At 34.5% G+C, this 21631-nt stretch overlaps 1 protein-coding gene across 2 annotated transcripts in view; it reads right to left on the reverse strand.

The window, feature by feature from the left end:
• Positions 1–1039: 1039 nt before the first annotated feature.
• Positions 1040–21631, reverse strand: part of ifih1 (interferon induced with helicase C domain 1) — a 22669-nt gene continuing 2077 nt past the window's right edge. Inside the window, exons 3-16 of one of the 2 annotated variants that reach the window (XM_043248739.1) lie at positions 20907–21041; positions 20674–20733; positions 14898–15094; positions 13497–13707; positions 11895–12112; positions 9982–10086; positions 7836–7959; positions 5970–6185; positions 4656–4912; positions 4431–4580; positions 3274–3435; positions 2989–3182; positions 2595–2688; positions 1040–1743 (exon numbers count right to left, since the gene is read on the reverse strand). In XM_043248739.1, the coding sequence (XP_043104674.1) occupies positions 1537–1743; positions 2595–2688; positions 2989–3182; positions 3274–3435; positions 4431–4580; positions 4656–4912; positions 5970–6185; positions 7836–7959; positions 9982–10086; positions 11895–12112; positions 13497–13707; positions 14898–15094; positions 20674–20733; positions 20907–21041 (2330 nt within the window). In that variant the 3' untranslated portion in view covers positions 1040–1536. The remainder of the gene's footprint in view (positions 1744–2594; positions 2689–2988; positions 3183–3273; positions 3436–4430; positions 4581–4655; positions 4913–5969; positions 6186–7835; positions 7960–9981; positions 10087–11894; positions 12113–13496; positions 13708–14897; positions 15095–20673; positions 20734–20906; positions 21042–21631) is intronic. The other variant, XM_043248740.1, reaches the window with a different exon arrangement.

A 21631-nucleotide genomic window follows, 5' to 3' on the forward strand; every position in this document is an offset into this window, starting at 1 on the left:
TTATTTTTTTTGGTGGCAATTTGCATTGCATTTAATTTCTACAAATTCTCAATTTGTAGCTAATTTTAGACGCGGCTGTAACTACGAATGCAGGATAATGAGATTTGTTTCTTTGTGTATGTTTATTTTGCTTTTGTTGAGGATATGCATTACTAGGCAAAGGTGATTTATTTAAATACAGAAAAATATTAGCAAACTTAAATATTCCCTATGCATTTATTAAAACAGGCAGAATAGTATTATATATATATATATATATATGCTCATTTTGATGTACAAACGTGTGTTTCAATTTTAAATGTAGAGTTTAAAATTTAAATGGCAAATGTAATTTAATTGAATTTTGATTTTCATTTTGCACTAAATGCACATATTAATGGGAGAATGTAAAATTTACATTTTATATATATATATATATATATATATATATATATATATATATATATATATATATATATATATATATATATACACACACATATATATATATATATAGATATATACACACACATATATATAGATATAGATATATATATAGATATGTATATATATAGATATGGTCATTTTGTATATTACATTTCAAAATTAATTTTGCTACCCATATGCGGACCTAAAGAAGTAGTTGAAAATGAAAATGATCACAGTATAGGTGTAGGTGTCTCCAAATTGGCATCGATTGTTTAAAGAATGTATCGAAACCCTTGTCAGCCACTGGAAAAACCTGTTGAGCCTTCAGGACTCGTCAAACATAACAAGAGCCAGTTTCCTGACAGGTTTTCTCAGGTGATGTTTGCTCTCTGGGAAGCCCGTGTCCTCCTGAGAACACCTGAACAGGTGCGTGAGAGAGGATGTGTCACTCTTCCCTGATGGTCCCTCTCTCTTTTTTTTTTCCAGTGAATGCATGATTCATAATCAAAGACCGTTCATGCAGGAAAAACACGATGGGTCAAATTTAATGTATTTACTACAAATAGCACAACAAACCATATCCTCTAGAGGTAAATCTAAATATAAAGAAACTCTCTGGAAACAACAGCAGTATTTGTCACAGACTGTACAGCTTTAATGTGCTTCCACATGCATGACCTTTTACAGTAGAAAACATTTATTTAAATCAATTCAATGCAGTTTGAGTGAATGTAGTTTACAAGACAAGACCTTCTTCCAACATCTATAAAAAAATGAAACAAAAAACAACCAGAAAGGTAAATTACCACATTTTATCTCACAATCTGTTCATGATTTTAAAGAATATCAGAATTTTCAGACGATAAAGCTTGAAAATTGTGAATGTTAATAACCATTTGCAAGATATTGCAAGACATTTTATTCATTATTAGTCTAAACTTGAAGTTTCAAGTTAGCAAAAAAATCTGAATTGTGAAATAAATGTCAACGTTTTATTTGTTTTAGGCCGTTGCAGGCAAAAACGGCATTAGAATCAGAATGTGAAAAATGTCACTTGAGATAGATGCTGAGAAGTGCTTTCAGTAGAACAGAATAGAGATCAGCTTCAATATCATCGCTCCTTTATTTTCAATCAGTTTCCATGTCTTCTTCTTCTTCCCCCGAGTCCTCCGCGAGGAGATCGGCGTGTTGAGTGTAGTCAAACGCCGGGAACTTTATGGCCAACTCGCTCCATTTGCTGAATGTCTTCTTCTTGGAGCCGTACGTGACCACAAAGTTCTTGATGTGGAGGCAGGGACACTCGATGCTCTTATACAGCATCATTGAGCCCCACTGCTGCTCATAAATGAGGCAAAAAGCAAGATTTAAAAAAAAATGCATATTGCATGCTGTATGATGTACAGACTGGGTGATATGCAAAACGTTTTACTATATATTTATGATGGTTTTATTCTTTTTAAAATTGCACTGCATCATGAAACTTCGCTAAACAAGCATTTAACACGTCTTCATTTAATTAAATTTGACTTCTTGTATGAAGCATCTTTGATCTACTTGGCTACCACCCCAGTTTTACTATTACTTATTAATATTGAGTAGATATATTGCTTATCGATTCATGTCTAAAAAATACTGAAATTATATTTATAATAATTTAAGATAATTTAATATACGTATATATATATTGCCTAGCCCTAATATTGAATGTAGTTTTTATTTATTTTTTTGTAAACTGTATAGTTATAGAGCTTGAATTATTGGCTCGCACAAAAAATGGGTTCGAAAGATTCAACATTACATCACTTGTGGAGCAATGGGTGCTCTGCAGTGAATGGGTGCCGTTATAAAAAGGACTCCAGCAGCAACGGGTTAAAAAATCTTTAATATTGGATTTGTTTCTTACGATCGCACAGCTTTTTGCATGATGGACTGGAGCGGTGTGCATTATCATGATGTTTTTATCAGCTGTTCGGACTCTCGTTCTGACGGCACCCATTCACTGATGAACAAACACACTCACCTACATCCCGGGTGGCCTGGGAGCGCATATATTTTCAGAACAGTGTTATTTTTGGCTGAATTGTTCAATTGTTGTTTTGCATTATTGGGGTTCTACGGTTTTAAGAGCGAGTCGGTGTAATGCAGACGGAGTTTAATTGAAATGAAGAGCTGAAGTCGGCACGCACCTGTCCGCATTTTTTGCAGGCGATGACCCCATTGGTCTCATAGTCCAGGAGTCGCTCCTGTAGAGATGTATTCTCTCGGACTGTAAACAGCTCACTGCAGACACCAACGGCATTTATTTTTACTGTCTTCACTTTCATCTTTCATATATATGATAGAGCTGAGAGAGAGAGAGAGAGAGAGAGAGAGAGAGAGAGAGAGAGAGATATATATATAGAGAGAGAGAGAGACAGAGAGAGAGAGAGAGAGAGATATGAGAGAGAGAGAGAGAGAGAGAGAGAGAGAGAGAGAGAGAGACAGAGAGAGAGAGAGAGATATAGAGAGAGAGAGAGAGAGAGAGAGATGGAGATATATAGAGATATATCATCAAAAAAAAAAAGTATTAGTGACCTTTACCTAAACTGCGGAGTGACGTTGACATGGTGCATGTTCTCGATCTTCTCAATGTCTTCTCCGGAGCACACAAACACACTGCACTGCCTGCAGCTCAGGCTGATTTTAGACGGCGGCTCCTTCATCATTCCCTTCTGCTGTTTCTTTTTTATCTTCACCTTCTCCTCCATTATGGCCTGCATCTGAAACTCTCTGATCTACACAAAACCAAATAATGCTGCTTTTAAGAGCGCACGAGGTATGACGGAGCGTATCTTTTCTTTTTTTTTTTTTGAAGCAGGTCCTCACTTTCTTCTCGTAGTCGGCTCGATTCATCTCGCACACTTTGGCGATGGCTTTGCTCATCATTTTCTCCCGGTATTCGTTAACGCTCTCTCTCTCTGCCACCCCAGATCCTGCCTCGGCCACCAGCGTGTAACTGCTGTCCTCCGCTCTTCCTCGACCACGGGCCTGCGGAGAGGATCAACCACAGAAGCGTTCAAATCATACAGTAAGTCTCCGATGGCTTTATCTCTCAAGTAAGTAACCCTGGACCACGAAACCAGCATGGGTAGCATGGGTATATTTGTAGCAATAGCCTACATTTACATTATATGAATCAAAAGTCTAGTTTTCCTTTAAGATATTGAGTAAAGATCATGTTTCATGAAGATATAAAATTTTTAGCAATTTTCCTTCCTTCGATATATCAGAGCTTAAATTTAGTTTTGTAATATGCATTGATAAAAACTTAGTTTTAAAGGCCTTTTTTTTTATATTTTGACATTTTTGCACCCTCAGCGTCCAGATTTTTAAATAGTTTAGCGAGATTTAAGGACAAAGCATACATCGATGGAAAGCTTATTTATTCAGATGATGTCAATGAAAATAAACCACATGGGTCATATATATTAGGCACCAGACTGAATCTCCCAATATCTGGCCATTTTAAAATTGTTCAAAGTTTTATTATTATCATTACTGTTTTAAGAAACCAATATATTTATGTTGCAATGATGCACTAAAGACATTTATATGAATTAAATATTACTGCTCTCTCAAACAAATGCTGTTTTAATCAAACCCTTTTTATCCAAGAATCTGAAAATCTGGAAACAAATATCGCTTTCCAAAAAATATGAAACCGTATTACTGTTTTCATCATTGTTTGTGAGAAAAGTTGGTTTATTAGGTATATTAGATTTCTGAAGAATCATGTGACGAAATTCAGCTTTGATCACAGCAATAAATTATATTTTAAAATATGTTAACATTGCTATTTTAAAATTCACAATATTACTGTTATTGTGCACAAGCAAGTGTATAGTTTAAGTGATAGTTTTTCGGTCGGGCGACTATGGAGGAAATAATATTTTTGTCATTATTTAGTTTTTCAATTGATAATGGCATTTTAAAATCAGATTAGAAACGGGCCAAAAAGTGTAGCTTCCCGTTTAAAGTCCCACCTGAATCATGGCGATCTCATTGGTCACAAGGCAGTAACGTATGACGAAATTACATTCGGCGATGTCCAAACCCTCTTCTGCTACGGTGGTGGCTATGAGCAGATTGATCTGCCCTTCTCGAAACTTGTTCAGCACATCCTTCTGCTCCGCCTAGAAACGCAGGACAGTATTTTATTGAAATGTGTCACCAATGCAATGTCGAATGCAGACGCGTTAGTTCCTTACAGCGGTCATGGGTTTGACCACGCTCTGGTCTCCTCCGCCGATCAGATAGCTGGCGCTGACTCCCACTTCATCAAACTTAGGGTTTTCTTGGATCCACTGGCAGAGAGCGATGGCGCTGAGGCGGGTCCGGGTGAAAATGATGCCTCTCGCTCGCTCTCTTGTGCTGAATTCCTTCAGGATGTTGGTTTTCAGCTGGGCCAGATTGTTGTTTTCATACTGAGGCTTTCCCATCAGCTCCTGCAGTTTTGCCTTATTCTCTGTTGAGTATTTAGAGAAACAAATACAAACAGTAAATCAGCACTACACAAAACTTTTTTTATTTGTCTGGACACATTTTAAAGGAATTAATCATCCGCAGCAGTGGTGTTTTAATATCGTTTTGAATAGCTTTTCTGTTATTTGCACTTAAATGTTTTCAAGTTTAATTGTTTAATTCTAACGGAGTCATTCTATTATGTTCTTTTTTTTTTTTTTTTTTTTTTTTTAGCTTGAATGAATTGTTTTCAGTTTTACAAATTTTTATTTTATTTCGGTTTGTTGCCAAATAATTATTTCTTATTTTTTAAATGCTTTTTAGATCTAATATTCACTTATTCATTATTTGAAATGAAGATAAAATTAAAAATAAAAAAAAAACAGCATTTTGTTTCAGATAGTAACAATTTTAAATTGTTTCTAAATTACTAAAATGGAGTAAATTAAAAATGTAAAAAATAAAAATAAATAAATATATATATAAAAATAAAATAATATATATAAATATATAAATAAATATATATATATATATATATATATATATATATATATATATATATATATATATATATATATATATAAAAAAAAAAAAATATATATATATATATATATATATATATATATAATAAAATAAATTATATTATATATTTTTTTTTACATTTTTAGTTTATTCCATTTTAGTAATTTAGAAACAATCTAAAATTGATACTATATATATAAATATATACCAAAACTGAATTAAAAATACAAAAACTATAATAGGATATTACAGTCATCATTTTGTTCCCATGTTGTTTATTTGCTAGTTTGTTAGCATAAAGCATCATTCTCTTTCATTAAAAGTGCGCTGATATTACTAAACATCTCCTGCTGCATCTTATGGAATGAAGGAAATAATACAAGATTGGAACAACATGAGGATGAGTGAGTAAATGATAAATATTTTCTTCTCGGCTCCAAGCACTTAATTTTTTTTTTTTTTTTTCAAAAGCTTACGTAATTGCTGGAGTCCCATAAAAAACCTTTCGACTATATTCCAGAGCGCAGCTTTTATAATACCTTTGAACAAAGTGAAGAGGAATCTCTCAGTGTCTGTGATTGTAACAGTGCCTTCCTCATCGGGGCTGGATTTGGTCTTGAGCTCTTCGTTGTGATATTTGTCGAGGAAGTGGAAGGCGTCTGACATACGTATGGTGTTGCTCTGATAAAGAGCCTCGTTGTATTGACGGAGATGTTCGGCGCACACACGCACTTTCTGATTCTCCTCCTTAGCAGCTGGTAAACAGAACACAGACAGTCAATATAACTCCTGTTAGGCCACAAGATCAGCCCATTAAGGTCCTTTAATTTATATTCCACTTATTGGACTATCAATCAAATAAAGCATTTAGTGTATCCATATTTTTTCCCTGCACGTGCAAGTAAAAATCACATCATTTATCTCCACAAAGGAAAAAAATAGCGATAATGTACATTTAAAACAAGTTATGCAATGTCGGCTTCATTTTTACGCAGTCATGTTTGATGAGTAGTTAACACGCTTGCCTTGCACGTTTGTTTTTCAGTTAAGTTTGTTTTGTTGGGATAGTCTCAGGGCTGATTGGTTTGGCTAATTATTTCCTATAAATATCTATAGTGCAGAAAATGTTAACTCAAAATACAACTAAAACAAAAAAATTCTGTATATTACTTGAGAAAAGAGAAAAAATATATATATATATATATTTCATTTAATTTAAACTAAAAATAAACCTAAGAGCCCATAAATATTATTTAAATAAATAAACATACATGCATGTATAAATATATAATGTTACATTGTCATTCAGTGTAACAATAGTTATGTAAAAATTCAGACATGCATATTTTGAATTGTACATAATAAAATATTTAAAAAAATATAAAAGATAAACTTGTTTTTAAAAGGCTATTGTGTTTTAAAGGAGTAAAAATATTATTGACAAATGGGTAAAACCTATTTAAAATAAATAAATAAATTACAACTAATTAGTATTTGAGGTAAACATAATTAGTCTTTTAAATAGGTAAACAAAATTACACCTAATTTAAAAAGAAAACATTAACATGTTTTGGGGAAAGAACAACAATTTAAAGCAGTATTATACACACACACACACACACACACACACACACACACACAGACATATATATATATACATGGGTTAAATAAATAAGAGATTAAATAAAATAAATAAAAAAGCACAACAGAATTACTAAAACGTTTTAAAAATATAAAACTAAATACAAAAATAATATCTAATTAAAAATATTGACAAAAACTAGTTAGTTATAACTAGTGTTAGAGGATGTTTTTTCCCCTCCATCTTTTTGTATGACTACTGGACTACTGGAAGCTGAGAAACGGAGTTGGAATTCACAGAAATAACAGTCTCTTCCTTAAAAAACAGGAAAGAGACTGTTTTTACTGTGGCTTATTGTGACACGTTTTGCATGAGTGCATGACTGTATATGAAATTCTTATCATGACTTCCACAATACGGTGGTTTAATGGTGGTTAAATCATGGTTTCCGCAAAGAAGGCGGGAGGCGGAGGACACACAAAGAGAAACCACGTTTTAGGGAGAGCTTTGCAAAGATCCTCACCAAGCACCAGGACTTTGCTCATGTTTGCTAGATTTCTTTGAAGAAATACGTAGTTAAACGAATAAGTGTCGGACAACATCAAAGCTAGTATAAATACGTCTAATTATTTACATCTAAAAAGCAGAGCAAACGTGAGTGGTTTGGCCGGTTAGGAAAGCCGTGTAATGTTACAGCTCATAAAAGAAGGTTTTCGGACTGCGTGCTGATTTTTATGCGACGCCTTTAAAACTGTAATAATTTCTGTGATGTTTTCCTGATGTTTCAAGGTTTCTGTATATCTGCAAAAGGCGATAAACTCACCGTTCTGCTCTTTCTGGACGACCCACTGCTCGTAGTTTTGCGTGCCGGGCTCACAGAGGGGCTTCAGGTCCGCGTGCTCGTGGATTTCATCCATTATCTTCTTGATCACGTCTCCAAAGGGGTCCTTTAACGTGCCACAGACACAGAGTACACTCATAAGAGCACAGTATGCATGCTTTACCACTCTATTGGTGACGGACAAGCACTTTAAAGGCGAGATTTTAGCACGTTCGACCTCAAAATACGACCTCACTTTGTGTCAGTCACGTTTAGATACACCTTCTGCTATTATCAAGCTTGCAAGGAATAAAAAAAACTCTGACTGTGTTTGTCTGAAATGTATAAAGTCATGCACACCAAGGATGGCTTCAGGGTGAGTAAAATATGGGACCATTTTTATTTTTAGGTGAGCTATTCCTTGAGGTCCTTGAGTTTTTGTATTGCTATTTTTCTAGAAATATCTAAACAACTATTTAACATGAAGCGTGTCTTTTTTTTTGTGCTGTTATTGGCACCAAGTCACGACCGTTTTCAATCAAGATAAGCTTCAAATAGTTTGCTCGTAAGAATGTTTTCAAGTGTAAATCTTAACAACATTAATCGAAGCCTATTGCGGGTCTTGACGAAGACTGATAAAGACGTGAAACGATAAAATGAAAAAATATTGTCTGTTGCTTCTTGTTTTTGGCCAATTTCAATTTTGATGCCAAACGTTGTCATGATTTATATGTTTAAACAGCATCCCAGTTTAGTTAGGTATTTGTTGCATAACGGTAAAAGTCACATAAATCATCATAACCTGATAATTGTTCACATTATCGATCATAGTGCAATGCTTAATTACAACAGTTCATTTTAAACAACCCACTTAATTCATTAGATATGTTCCCTTTGAGGAAGTACAAACCTTTAAAGGTTATTTACGGTGATTTAAAAAATATCTAAAGAGCATTCTTAAGAGAAAAGGTTAAAAAATTTATTTTCAAGAAAATAAAAAATAGCAGTTTAATTCTTTTATTGATTTTATGCGATTGTTTTGTACATTTCTTAAACTAAATTCCAAGGAGTTTGTAAGAAGTATTGAGTATCTTAATGTTCCTTTTTCCGACAGACTTTATTTGTACCTGAAATAGTCTTTTATCATCTTATCTTTTGAAGGTTTAAGGTTGGAGGTATTCTTAACTTTTACCATGATATTTAAGAGGATTGCTTTTAAGGAATTGAATTTGAAACTGAAATTTTGAACAATTGTAAGAAAAAACATAAGAACATTCTTAAAGGGATAGTTCACCCTAAAATAAAAGTTTTAACCAAGCATATGATAGACATTGGCTTTCAGAATACAGAAGATGAAGAAGAAAAAAAAAACTATAAAAGGCATTGGGGTCCATTTTGATAACCAAAAGTCTTCAAAGAAATTAATACACATTTGTGAATAAAATATTGGCTCTTGTGATTTGAAATTATTTTAGTTTTCATTTTTATTCAAATTTAGTCCCAACAATTTCCAGGAATTCGGGTTGTATTTTTTTCCCAACAACTGTTTGGTTCTTCAAAAAGTTAAAAATATCCTCAAAATATCTTCTTACAGGTCTGGAACAACATGAGAGTGAGTACATTTCATTTTTGGGTGATCTATTCCTTTAAGTAAGAAGAAAGTTAGAAAAATTCTGTTAACACTTTACAATAAGGTACGTTAGTTAATGGTAGTTACCTTCGTTAGTTAACATGAACTAAGATTGAACTATATAACATTACACTTAACATTAGTTATCAACATTAGTAAACCTGAACTAAGAATGGACAATAATTCTACAGCATTTATTCATCTTGATGTTAATTCCAGCATTTAGTAATGCATTATTGCAAGTTATGTTTGTTAACTTCAATCCATTGTTAGTTTGCGTTAGGTCATGGTCATTAACTATTGTATTTTTATGAATTTAGATTAATAAAGATAAATAAATACTGTAATAAATTTATGTTTTATTGTTTGCTCATGTTAGTTATTACATTAATGCTAGCATATAATTTTTTTTAAGAATTTTATGGGTTTTTTTTTTATTCTTCCATCCCAAACTAGTGGTGCAGAAATGACACGCTGCTTCATAAAATGTATTTGATGACACACATCAAGTGGAATTACCTCCTTCCTCTCTTCTGCTCTTGCAATCCTTTTGAATGGTGTTTTGGCCTCCTCCTCTTCGAAAGTCTTTGTTTTTATCGTGAAGGCGTCCAAGTTTGCACAGATCTGTAATGAATCAGAATAACGAGTCTCGCACTGTCGAAGTCACAGCTTCAGTTTAGAGATGGCTTGAGGATAAACTGTGAAACCATCGAAAGCGTCTCACATCAGTGGAAGTAAACCGACCCTGAATGACTTACAAACAGACTCATCAGTTAGGATCTCTCCTTTCGACTCATTTAGGAAAACGTCCAGGTTAAAGGAGTCGTTTGATTGTGAATCAGACTGCATTGTCTGGGTTCGTTGGACAAATGCAGAGGTGTTTTAGAACTCTTGAAAAGCCATGCATTTTTAAAATAAATCGGTTCCTGTTTCTTAACCTTGATTTCTAGCACCAAAGCACCAAGAGAAACTCTTCAGCAATGGTTTCTGTTGTCATAAAGATTGATGGTGAAACAGGCCAGCAGAGTAATAATGTGATGCAGGGTCCTGACTGGAGAGGCATGAAAGGCATGCAGAGGTTTATGGCTGCCTCCAGCACAGGGGCCACGCGGAACATTGGAAACAGCTTTGCGGTGGAGAAAACAGTAAGAGATGTGGGAGAGGAGGGTGTGTGTGTGTGTGTGTGTGTGTGTGAGAGAGAGAGAGAGAGTGTGGAAAAGTCAGATTACTGAAAAACACTTATAGGGAAGATTTGGTTTTTTGAGAGGAGGAAAATAACTTGAAGTAAAGCAGATTTGTACTTGTGTGTTTTATCCGTGTGTGTGTGTGTGTGTGCGCGCGCATATTTGCTAACATATGGATTTGTTCAGCCTTGTTCTCATAACATGTAACGTGCACAGAGGCGGGGAGTTGTCGACTTGAACAATTTGCTTCTGCTTAATGAGTCCAGTTCCTTAAAAAAAATCCATTCAGGAGTTAAAGGCCGGGAACGCACAACACCACGGCTTTTAAAATCTGAAAAGTATTTAAAGCTAGGCATCATACACCGAACGCTTAAAACTGACCATCATACTTCATTAGGGTCATTCCCATAACAACACATTCAAGCTCATCGGAAAAATCTTCAGGTTATTCTAGTACTTTAAAGAAATTAACTAGCATTTATTACGTACGTTATTTATTGCAATGTGAACTAAAATGAACATTTTATCAAATTTGATTAACTAGCATTAACAAAGCTTGATAAACGTTTTCAAAATATATTACTTGTTAGGAAACCTTACTGTAAAGTCTCTTTTGATCACTGTGTTATTTGATGAAATACAGTAATATTATGAAATATTATTGCCGTTTAAAATATTTTTTTTCTATTTGAATACGTACATCTACGATCAAAGCTGAATTTTTAGCATCATTGCTTCAGTCTTCTGTGTCCCTCCGAAATCATTTTAATGCCGTTATCAGTGTTGACAAAGTTTTGCCGCTTCGTAATTTTCTGGAAATATTTTCCCAGCAAGAACAGAAAGTTCTTAACATTAGTAAACCTGAACTAAGAAGGAACAATACTTCTACAGCATGCATTAATCTTATTTCATGCTAATTTATTAAATCAATGTAAATGAATGCATTATTAAAAGGTTGTGTTGACATTAGTTAATGCACCCTGAACCAACACGAAGTGTTTTTATTAACTAGCATTAACAAAGATGAATAAATAGTGTAATAAATGCACTGTTCGTTGCTTGTTCATGTTAGTTAATACACATGACACTTTACTGTCAATCAATAAAAATCTGTAATATTATAAATGTCTTTAATACACTCTTGTTGACTGACAATGACAGTTTCTCTCTTTGTTGCAACAGAAAGATGTGCTGCCTGCGCCTTCGCCGGGTCGCTGCAGACAAGCTGAAGATGCGAGCGGCGGTTACCTGGAGAATGTGCTCCTCGGCTCGCTGCTGGCTCATGGCTCCTCCCACACCAGGTGAGGCCGTCAGACCCAGGATCTGAGGCAACGCAACTGGGCTTTTCCCCTGCTTCTTCAGTAGCTGGTTCTGATGTTTCTGTTTGAGGTAGCGAATCATGATGTGGTTGTACACGCCGCCCTTCTTCGTGTGATGGCATTCGTCAATAACCATCAGAGTGAACTCTGCAAGCATAGGAATGAGATAAATGAAATAAAGCAGAACTCGAAAGCAGAAAGAGAATTTGTCTTGATGACAGGAACTCCCAGTAATAAAATAAAATAAAGATAACAGGCAATAAATAACAAATGCAGTAACTATTGACCAATATATATTACATTTCATAGTACTGTACCAAATTAAAACATAAAATATTCTTAATACCTTATTATTTAAATTGATGTGCAGCGTTTCGTAGTTTTAATTTAGTTTGACTTAATTTTAGATTTTTTTTCGTGTTTGAAATCTGTGTTTAATGTGAAGGCAGAAGCACTGGCCATATAGTTTTGCATAGTTTTTTTCAGACTAAATTCTAATGCATTCATGCATAATTTATATATCTAAAGTCATGCAATTCGATTTGTGCGAATCCATTTTGAGCTATATTCGTACGTGCGTTCGACGTAACCGCGTCAGACACAAACAAGCTCGTGCCATTGAAAGCGAAAGTATATACTTACGTTTTAAATGAATGATTTAGCGCGATGCGCTTATTGTGTACCTATATGCAATTACATCTGTAATTAATTTCCGTAATTCCATTTATATTTACACCCTTAAACCTACCCATACCAGCAAACCTGTCCCTAAACTTACCCGTATCCACCTCAATAGCAACAAAAGTGTTTTGCAATAAAATACGAATACATTGCTTTTTTGATGCACATAGTAATTAAGGCCAATTAAAATAAAGTGACCAATTATTTTACATTAATTGCCATTATAGTCCATGTACCATTTCATCCTTCACAGTCCTTATAAGCGAATAGCGTGGGTTTTTTTTTTCTAGCATGTGTTTCTAATCAACAAAGGCGTGTGTTGTAAACCTTCAGTCCACTCTCAGCGGCTCAGTTTACAGCCGCCTTCCGGCGCTCCCAGGGGTCTTCGGGAAAAAAAAAAGAAAAGCTATTCTGCATTTCACACACCGACAGAGAGGCTGCGGTTTTACAAATCAGACTTTAAAGGTGCTGCCTGTTTGGCCCCTCAGGGCTGGAGCGGGACGTGAAATGGAGCTCAGGCTCGGAAAATGACAGCAAATCTCCACTGAATTTGATCAGCCAGACATGTGGTCTAAAAAAAAATAAAATAAAGGCTTTAAGAGTGTAACGGGGGGGAGGGAATCAACAAACAGCATATGCCGCGGAGGAGGAATCCCACCTTGCGGTGGACGCTGCCAGAGAGACTCACAGGAGAGCCGGAGCTGCCAGCAAAGACTGATGGGGGGAAAAAAAACCACTGTCACACGAAACCTCCGAGGAGGAGCTCCGCTCTCCTTTCAGCGCCTGGCAGAAGCCGAACCCATTCGACCGGACTCTGGCTCTCTGTATGATGAAGGAAAATGTGACCTACGTGATAGTTTGATGCCGTCCTCGTCGCCGTTCTTGGCTTTGGCTAGAGAGTTTTCCAGGATCTGTGCGGTGCAGATGATGATGTCGTTTTGCTCGATGATTTGCGGGAAGGAGATTTTGAGCTGCGAGGCTCCGCTGACCCGCTCCACCGAGTACTGGTGCTTCAGGAAGCGTCCGAACTCGGCCTTGTAGTGCTGCTCGACCAGGGGAACCTGGACGGATAGCATAGAGCATCATTAAGTTGCATGGCTTTTTTTTTTTTTTTGGTGGTATCACTTTAAAGGTCGTTCTGAGGAAACCTGCAGAGTGAAGTGCTGAGATGTTTGCACCACACTTCTGCTGATATGGTTCTTTTAATGCACTTCAATGAACTTTTTGAAGACACGATTCAGCAGGACAGAAAGTCCCTCTGCTGCTACAGGAAACACTCAAAATCTGGTTACTGTTTTTCTCTTTCAGAGGCCAGAAAAACTCTGTGCCTGCTGAACTAATCAGCCTGGGAAGCGAAGAATGTTATTGCTCAGAAGTTGCACGTTAATAGCTCAGAACGCTTGGCCTAGATGTTTTTTTTTTTTTTTAATTCAGAGAATAGCAACGAATGAGACAATTGACGACATACAGCGAGAGCTTGGAGCCCTTTATTAAAATAAAATAAAATCCAATATAAATATTTTGATTAAAAAAATTATCATTTATAGATTCCCAGATAATTTTCTCTTGTAAGAATTTAAATGTAAAATAAAATCAATATATTATTTTAAACATTTTAAATATTAAAATAAATAATTGATAGATTATTGGACAATTTATTACAGAATTTGTAAAATACCAGGAGTATGGTGCCTTGTAAAAAAATTGGCAAATCAAATTTTGAATGAAATAAGTAAAATAAATATATTTATTTTAATAAAATATTTGAAAAAAATACATTTGCATAATAAATAAATAATGACATAAATAGATAAATGACAGATAACGAGATTACTAAGCCTTGTAAGAATTTGGTGATAAATGTTTTAATAAGTTTTAATAAAAAAAAAAAAAAAGCATGAATATCAGTTGGAAATAAAAAAATATTTAAATAATGTATTGATACCAATGTCATTTGGTCTCGTAAGAATTTGATGATAAATGTTTTTAAATAAAATAATTTAAAAATGAATAATAATTAATTTAATAAATAAATAATTATTTGAACAAACAAACAAATAATTTATTGATACCGAGATTGTTTGATCCTGTAATATTTGAGACATCTTTGGGGTTTAAGAAAAAAAAATTGTATTTATAAATAATTAAACAAGAAGTAATACTATAATTTAGTTACTTACAATGTCTTACTGTTTATAATGTTGACACTATTGCAGGTCAATTGGTTTTATTCGTAGTAAATGAATGGCACCTTGTTGACCAAAACGACAACTTTCCCCGGTCGTCCCATCTGCTTCCTCTTCTCCAAATGTTTCTCAGTGATATACACAGCAACTCTGGTTTTCCCGCTTCCTGTAGGCAGGCAGATGATGATGTTTTTTTCCTCTAGAGCTGGTCTCGCCACCTCCATCTGATAGTCGCGCAGTATAATATCCCTCTTGCGTTTCTCTGAGGAAGAGAGAGAGAGCCGACCCTGTAATTAGACGGTTGTGTTTGCCTGCAGCATCAATGCAGACGAGCTGCTTCGGCTGTTGCAATTACAGCTGTGCTTTCTTTATCCCCCGCTACTTACAATAACACCGCTGTTTATAAAGTCTGTGACTGCTGGGGGACAACGCGTATAGACAATATGACACAATGAAAATACGATAATAAAAATAAGAACTGTGTTCCCTTGATGTGGAAACGTTGTGCTCTGCCGATATGAAATATGTGTCATTTATGCTTACATTTTTGTATTAAAGCATTACAGTAGGTTATTAGGTTAAGAATCAAATAAAAGTCAGTTTAGAAAATAATCATAATTAAGTCAAAATGAAAACATATTGAAGCATCACTGTAATTATTTGTAAATATGCTTAATATCATCACCGTGCAAATATATAATATAAAATATTTATTATTATTTTACAAAAATATTTGATAATTAATTTTTGAAATATTTATGCATCACTGTAATTATTTGTAAATATGCTTAATATCATCAGTGCAAAATATAATATAAAATATTTGATTATTATTATTTTACAAAAATATTTGATAATTTTTAAATATTGATGCATCGCTGTAATTATTTGTAAATATGCTTAATATCATCACAGTGCAAATATATAATATAAAATATTTTATTATTATTATTTTACAAAAATATTTGATAATTAATTTTTGAAATATTGATGCATCACTGTAATTATTTGTAAATATGCTTAATATCATCAGTGCAAATATATAATATAAAATATTTTATTATTATTATTTTACAAAAATATTTGATAATTTTTTGAAATCACTGTAATTATTTGTAAATATGCTTAATATCATCACAGTGCAAATATATAATATAAAATATTTTATTATTATTATTTTACAAAAATATTTGATATTTTTTAAATATTTATGCATCACTGTAATTATTTGTAAATATGCTTAATATCATCACAGTGCAAATATATAATATAAAATATTTTATTATTATTTTACAAAAATATTTGATAATTTTTGAAATATTGAATCGAGTGCTTAGTTAACATAAAGCTGAGAAATGACTGAAAACAACCCCTCCACCTCCCAATGCTTTTCGTTTAATTTTGTGATGAAATATAATGAGAATATTTTTTTTGTTAGACTCACTGTGTGAACATTATTTCATAGCCTCTATCTCTGTATACGATGAATTCAAGTGGAAATGGCACCTTATTGAAACGCGAGCATGCAGGTCTACGCGTGTGAGTTTCACGTACGGAAAGAGAAAATACTAAACGGGGTTAGCAAGAGAGCCCTTTTTGCTTGGGTCTGGCAGAACAATTACCCTAGAAACACACAGCTGAGACTGAGCTTTTAGCTGCTGAAGCGGTGTTTTCATTCACGTGGCTTCATGTGGAAACTCGCCGTTCTCTGCCAATATTACACATTTGTTTAGTCTGTCAGCATCGTCGGTCCAATTTCAGAGCTTTAAACCTCAGTAACGAACGAAGGCCGTAGAGTTGGTCAGTTTTTCAATTTAAAAAGATCATTTGGCACGAGTCATTTGAAAGGCTTTTTTTCCCCCATTTACGAGTAAAACACAGTCTTTGTGTGTAACGTTACTTTAAAAAGTGCATGCGGTGTTGTAAATGTTGCGCAAAAACGTACACCAATCCCAATGCCCAAATACAGCTGCAGCTAATTTGGTATTTGCGATAAATTTAGCAACTAATTACTTGTACTATTTAATGCAGACCTAAAAAAAAAAATATGGCAGCCATCAAAATATACCCATCAGGTTTAAACTTTGAGTTCCTTTGGTTTTATGGATTGTCTTATTGTCTTTTTTTATTTTCTCAATAACATAAAAATTGCTTTTCTCCAATATGATTTTTATTTTAATTTTATTAATTTTTTTAATTTTTTTAAATGTCATTTTATGCTTTTTAAAATGATTTAAATTGTAAAATATTTATATATCATGCTGCCATTTGTACAGTATTAATTACAGTAACGTTCACCACAGACCTTTAGAACTGGAAAAAAAATCCATCGACATTTGCCTAGAAATTGATATCACATTGCATTTATCTTAAACATCATGCTTGAACTTTTAACGCGTTACACGTTAATGGTTATAATTCCCAAACCATTGAAAAACGGTAAGCCTTTTGACCTGACCATGTCCTTTTTTCAGCTAAAGACGCTCTCATTTATATGATTTGACGAGGTTAAATCACACACACGCTCTTGGAAAGTGCTGCTTTAATCAAAGAGGTCAAAAAAGGCCATCCTTCACGAAGGAATGCATTAAATAGTGAATTATATTGAAGTTATCAGTCAATTGTAAGTCGAGCTCGCCGACAGCGCGACCCTTTCCAACTTTGGCTGTTTGATTTACGAAACGGACTTTAGTTTAAGGAATTCATTACACAAGAAGGAAACAAGGGAGCAAAAAATCAGGTTCCCCAAAGCGAAAGTCATTGGAGGCGTTTGATGGATTTTTTTAGTTATGTTGCGCAAGTGTTTAAGTATCGACTTCTGTCTCTGATGTTTCTCCTAAAATTCCTTGGGAGAAATAAAAACGGGCACAAATAAGATGGTTGTTGACGCATAGCAAGCGTTTAGAGCTATAAAATAAAAGTGGATGGCAGCTCGGAGGAATTTGAACGCGCTTGTTCATATTAAAGGAATGGTTCACCCCAGAATGGAAATGTGGTGAAAATGTACTTCATTCAAGACGAGTTTGTTTCTTCTTTACATTTGGGGAAATCTCGCTCGCCAACGGACGCTCTGCAGTGAATGGGTGCCGTCAGAGCACCCAGAGTCCAAACGGCTGATCAAAACATCAGTTAAATGTCTGGAGAAGCTGTTTGTAAGAAAGAAATCCGTCGTTTAGAGGTTTTAACTCAATCAAACCGTTGATTCTGGATAAAATATGAGTCCGTAATCCACAACATTGCTTGACCCAGTGAAACCGTCCGAATCCGGAGAGTAATATGCATTTATATATTTCCGCTGGAGGAAAGGCTATCATTGTGGATTTTGTAGCGGTGTTTTGACGTTAAAAGCGATGACGGATTTGTTTCTTTCTGCTCTTCAAGATGTTAAATGGTGGACCGGAGTGGTGTGGATTACTGTGATGTTTTTCCGACGGCACCCATTCGCTGCGGAGGAACCGTGAGTTACAGTGATGGCATGCTACATTTCTCCAAATCTGGAGACAAACATCTCGGCTGGCCTGAGGGTGAGGACATTTTCGTTCGGTAGAAAAGAGAAAATATGAATCGTGATTTATTATTTTTTTCCTTCCTTATTGTGTCTTCGTGAAGCGACCTCCACCCTCTTTGACGGTGAACATACGGAACGTGTTCTCCAGACTAATGTGAGGGTCATCGAGGAGATTCACGTCTCTGTCATCCGTTTACAGCCTAATGCATTTAACCACCTGCTTTTCAGCAAAATGTGTGTACGTTTTACCGGTCTTGTAAACCTGCCGTTGGGGTTTTCTGAATGGATGTCAGTTGGTGCGACTCGGACAGGAAACTCGGACTGTTTATAATTCTCTGACAATATGACATTCCTAGCGAAGCGCTCAATCTGAGCGAACTGTTTATGAACAAGTGCAATAGCTGAAGGTTATGCTAACAGTATTTTTGGCATAAGGATAGAATGCACTAAACAAATAATTAACATGTGGTTGACAGTCATGTACATCCGGGAATTATGCTGAGAATGTCCTGGAAAAAAACAAGTGTTTTTTTTTTTTTCTCATAACGTAGCTTAACTGCAAAAGTATGTTTCATTTGATTCTGATTTCCTTTAATTAGAAATAATTACTGAGTAATGAATCTGTGCATTGGTTTTTGCATGTGTATGTTTGAGGCAATACAAAAGGTATTTATATTGAATATTTATCATTATGCATTTTGTTTTGCAGTACAATTAAATATTTGCATCGATCATGCTTTTTAGTTTTAGATTTACATTGTTTTTTTTCTTTATTTTGAAATTGACAAATGTTTTATTTTAATGTAAAATTGAACTTAATTTAATCGAGGAATCGGTGATGAATCGGTGCGTTTATTTTCACAGTAAATGCTGCATTTGCATTAAGCTTGCTATTTTGGTTTGCAGTATATATTCGAGGCCATACTTGGACTTAGTCATATTTTTTTTGCAATGATTATGTTTGCAGTATCATGATTTTAATGCATTTTTTTTACAGTTTAACTTGAAATGTATTGTAATTAGTAAGTAATTGTCTCTGCAATGTATACTTGAGGCCAAAACTAAGATCGGCATGCTAGCAATATCATGCATTTTAATGCACGTTTTATTATTTATTCAGATTGAATTTTGAATGGATATTTACTGTAAAACTTGTAGTAATGATTGACTAATGCATGCATGCTTCAGTTGCATTACTTGCATTGCCTGCTATTTGTATATTGAGGCTCGTTTATATATGGAATGCAGTTAAAATGCATGTTTTCTTTAGCCATTAAACTAAAAGCTGCCTCTCAACCCTGCATTCACTTTTCTCGTCGAGAGAGTTATGCATTACGCGAGAGATGTTTGTTTTACAGAAATGCACAAATGCATCTTTCCTCATTTCAAACATGTCCTCTCTCTCCTGCAGACCAAGACGACCCCCGTTCTTGATCGCTTCAACATGCACTCAGACAGAGCCTCGCGCTAGCAGAGGGGCTTGGTCTGGAAAAGGCGTCTTTGCTGAAATCCGAGTGCAAATATTCCTTGGATGTGACGATGATTTAGCGCTTTGCTGAGGAGACGGGACAGGCAAACTTTTTTCGCGGTCGAAGGGAACGCATCACATGTGGAGCTCCGACCAAACCACAGAGAATCTGACCTCTGAACACAACTAAGCCATTCTTTTCCATATGTTGTATAATAATAACACTATGAAAATAATTTCTCTGCAGTTGATTGCTCGCAGGAACATTTCTCAAGCAAAGGCATTGTACGGAAGAATAGACAGTTATGCTAAAACGTCAAACGCTTTAAGGAAAGTGTTTTATTTCCTTTCAGACAGTGAACTGTGCTAAATGATTGAAGCTACAATTAAAGCACTTGACCACTGTTAAATCAGGGTTAATATTCATAATGCCGTTAAATAGCGTTATGTGTTACAGATGTTCCTCTTAATTGGTTAATTAATGTTTGATTTTTTATTTAACCGTTTAAATTTTAAAACATTTATTCGGGTTAATTTTACTGTATCTGTTACTTTTTCTGTATTTCAGATATTTTTTTCATGCATTTGAATGCATCTTTTAAATTTTATTAATTGCAAGCATTTAGTTTAATTGGTACAATTTAATTAAAAATTGAATTGAAAATGCAATTATTAATTCAAATCTGATTGAATGGCACACAACCCTCCTTAATAGCTATTTAAAAAAACGTTTTAGATATTGAAAGTATCGTTTCAGAGCCGGGAATAACTAGAAACTGCTGTATACTACAGAAAATGTTTATGCATCTTTTACAGTAAACTATCTGGACTGATTTGCAGATGCATGGAAGTCAAGAGACTGTACCTGCAGGATCATCATCCTCTGTGAGATCTTCTTCCTCTCCTTCTTTGTACATGTCGACCTCTGCATGTAAATATATGCGCTGCTGTTAAAGCTGTATTTGCATCGCACTATATTTTGCATTGCATGTATTTCTCCAGGCTTCGACGGTTTTTCCAGATCAGTCCAACAACGCAAAGAACAGCGGTCGACTGTGTTTAGAGGACGATTGTAAAGAGCAAGCTACAGATATTCACCTTCATTGTCGACACATGCACCCAGACCGCCGCTGTCCAGATCCTCTGACAGAACGGGAGGGAGAAAGGGCCCAGAGCCGCTCATGTTAGCGTCCGTTGCGGCGGGCTCCTCAACAGACTCCACTGACATGACCTCTGAAACACACACAGGTAATCAACACGGGTGAATCCTCTCCTCGTGCAAAATGCACTGAATATCTGTCAAGCGACTATGGTTGAGAACAAACCGTATGAGAAGTTAAATGACCTGTGCATCATGCGCTTGCGGAAATCAAGAAATTATTTCTTGAAAATTCCAGGCAATGCTTTTTAACTATAGTGAACATATATATATATATATATATATATATATATATATATATATATATATATATATATAATATATATTTAGAATTACTTGATATATATATATATAAATATATATATATATATATATATATATATATATATATATATATATATATATATATATATATATATATATATATATATATATATATATATATATATATATATATATTTTTTTTTTTATATATTTTTTTGGAAAATTATTTTCTGCTCACCAAGACTGCATTCATTTGATTACAATTACAGCAAAAACGGTAATACTGTGAAATATTACTACTGTTTTCTAAATATAATTTAATCCTATGGTGAAAGCTAATTTTTCAGCATCATTGCTGCAGACTTCAGAGTCGCATGATCCTTCGGAAATCGGTATAATA

Source organism: Puntigrus tetrazona, chromosome 9 (genome assembly GCF_018831695.1).
Source record: "Puntigrus tetrazona isolate hp1 chromosome 9, ASM1883169v1, whole genome shotgun sequence".
Lineage (NCBI taxonomy): Eukaryota > Metazoa > Chordata > Actinopteri > Cypriniformes > Cyprinidae > Puntigrus > Puntigrus tetrazona.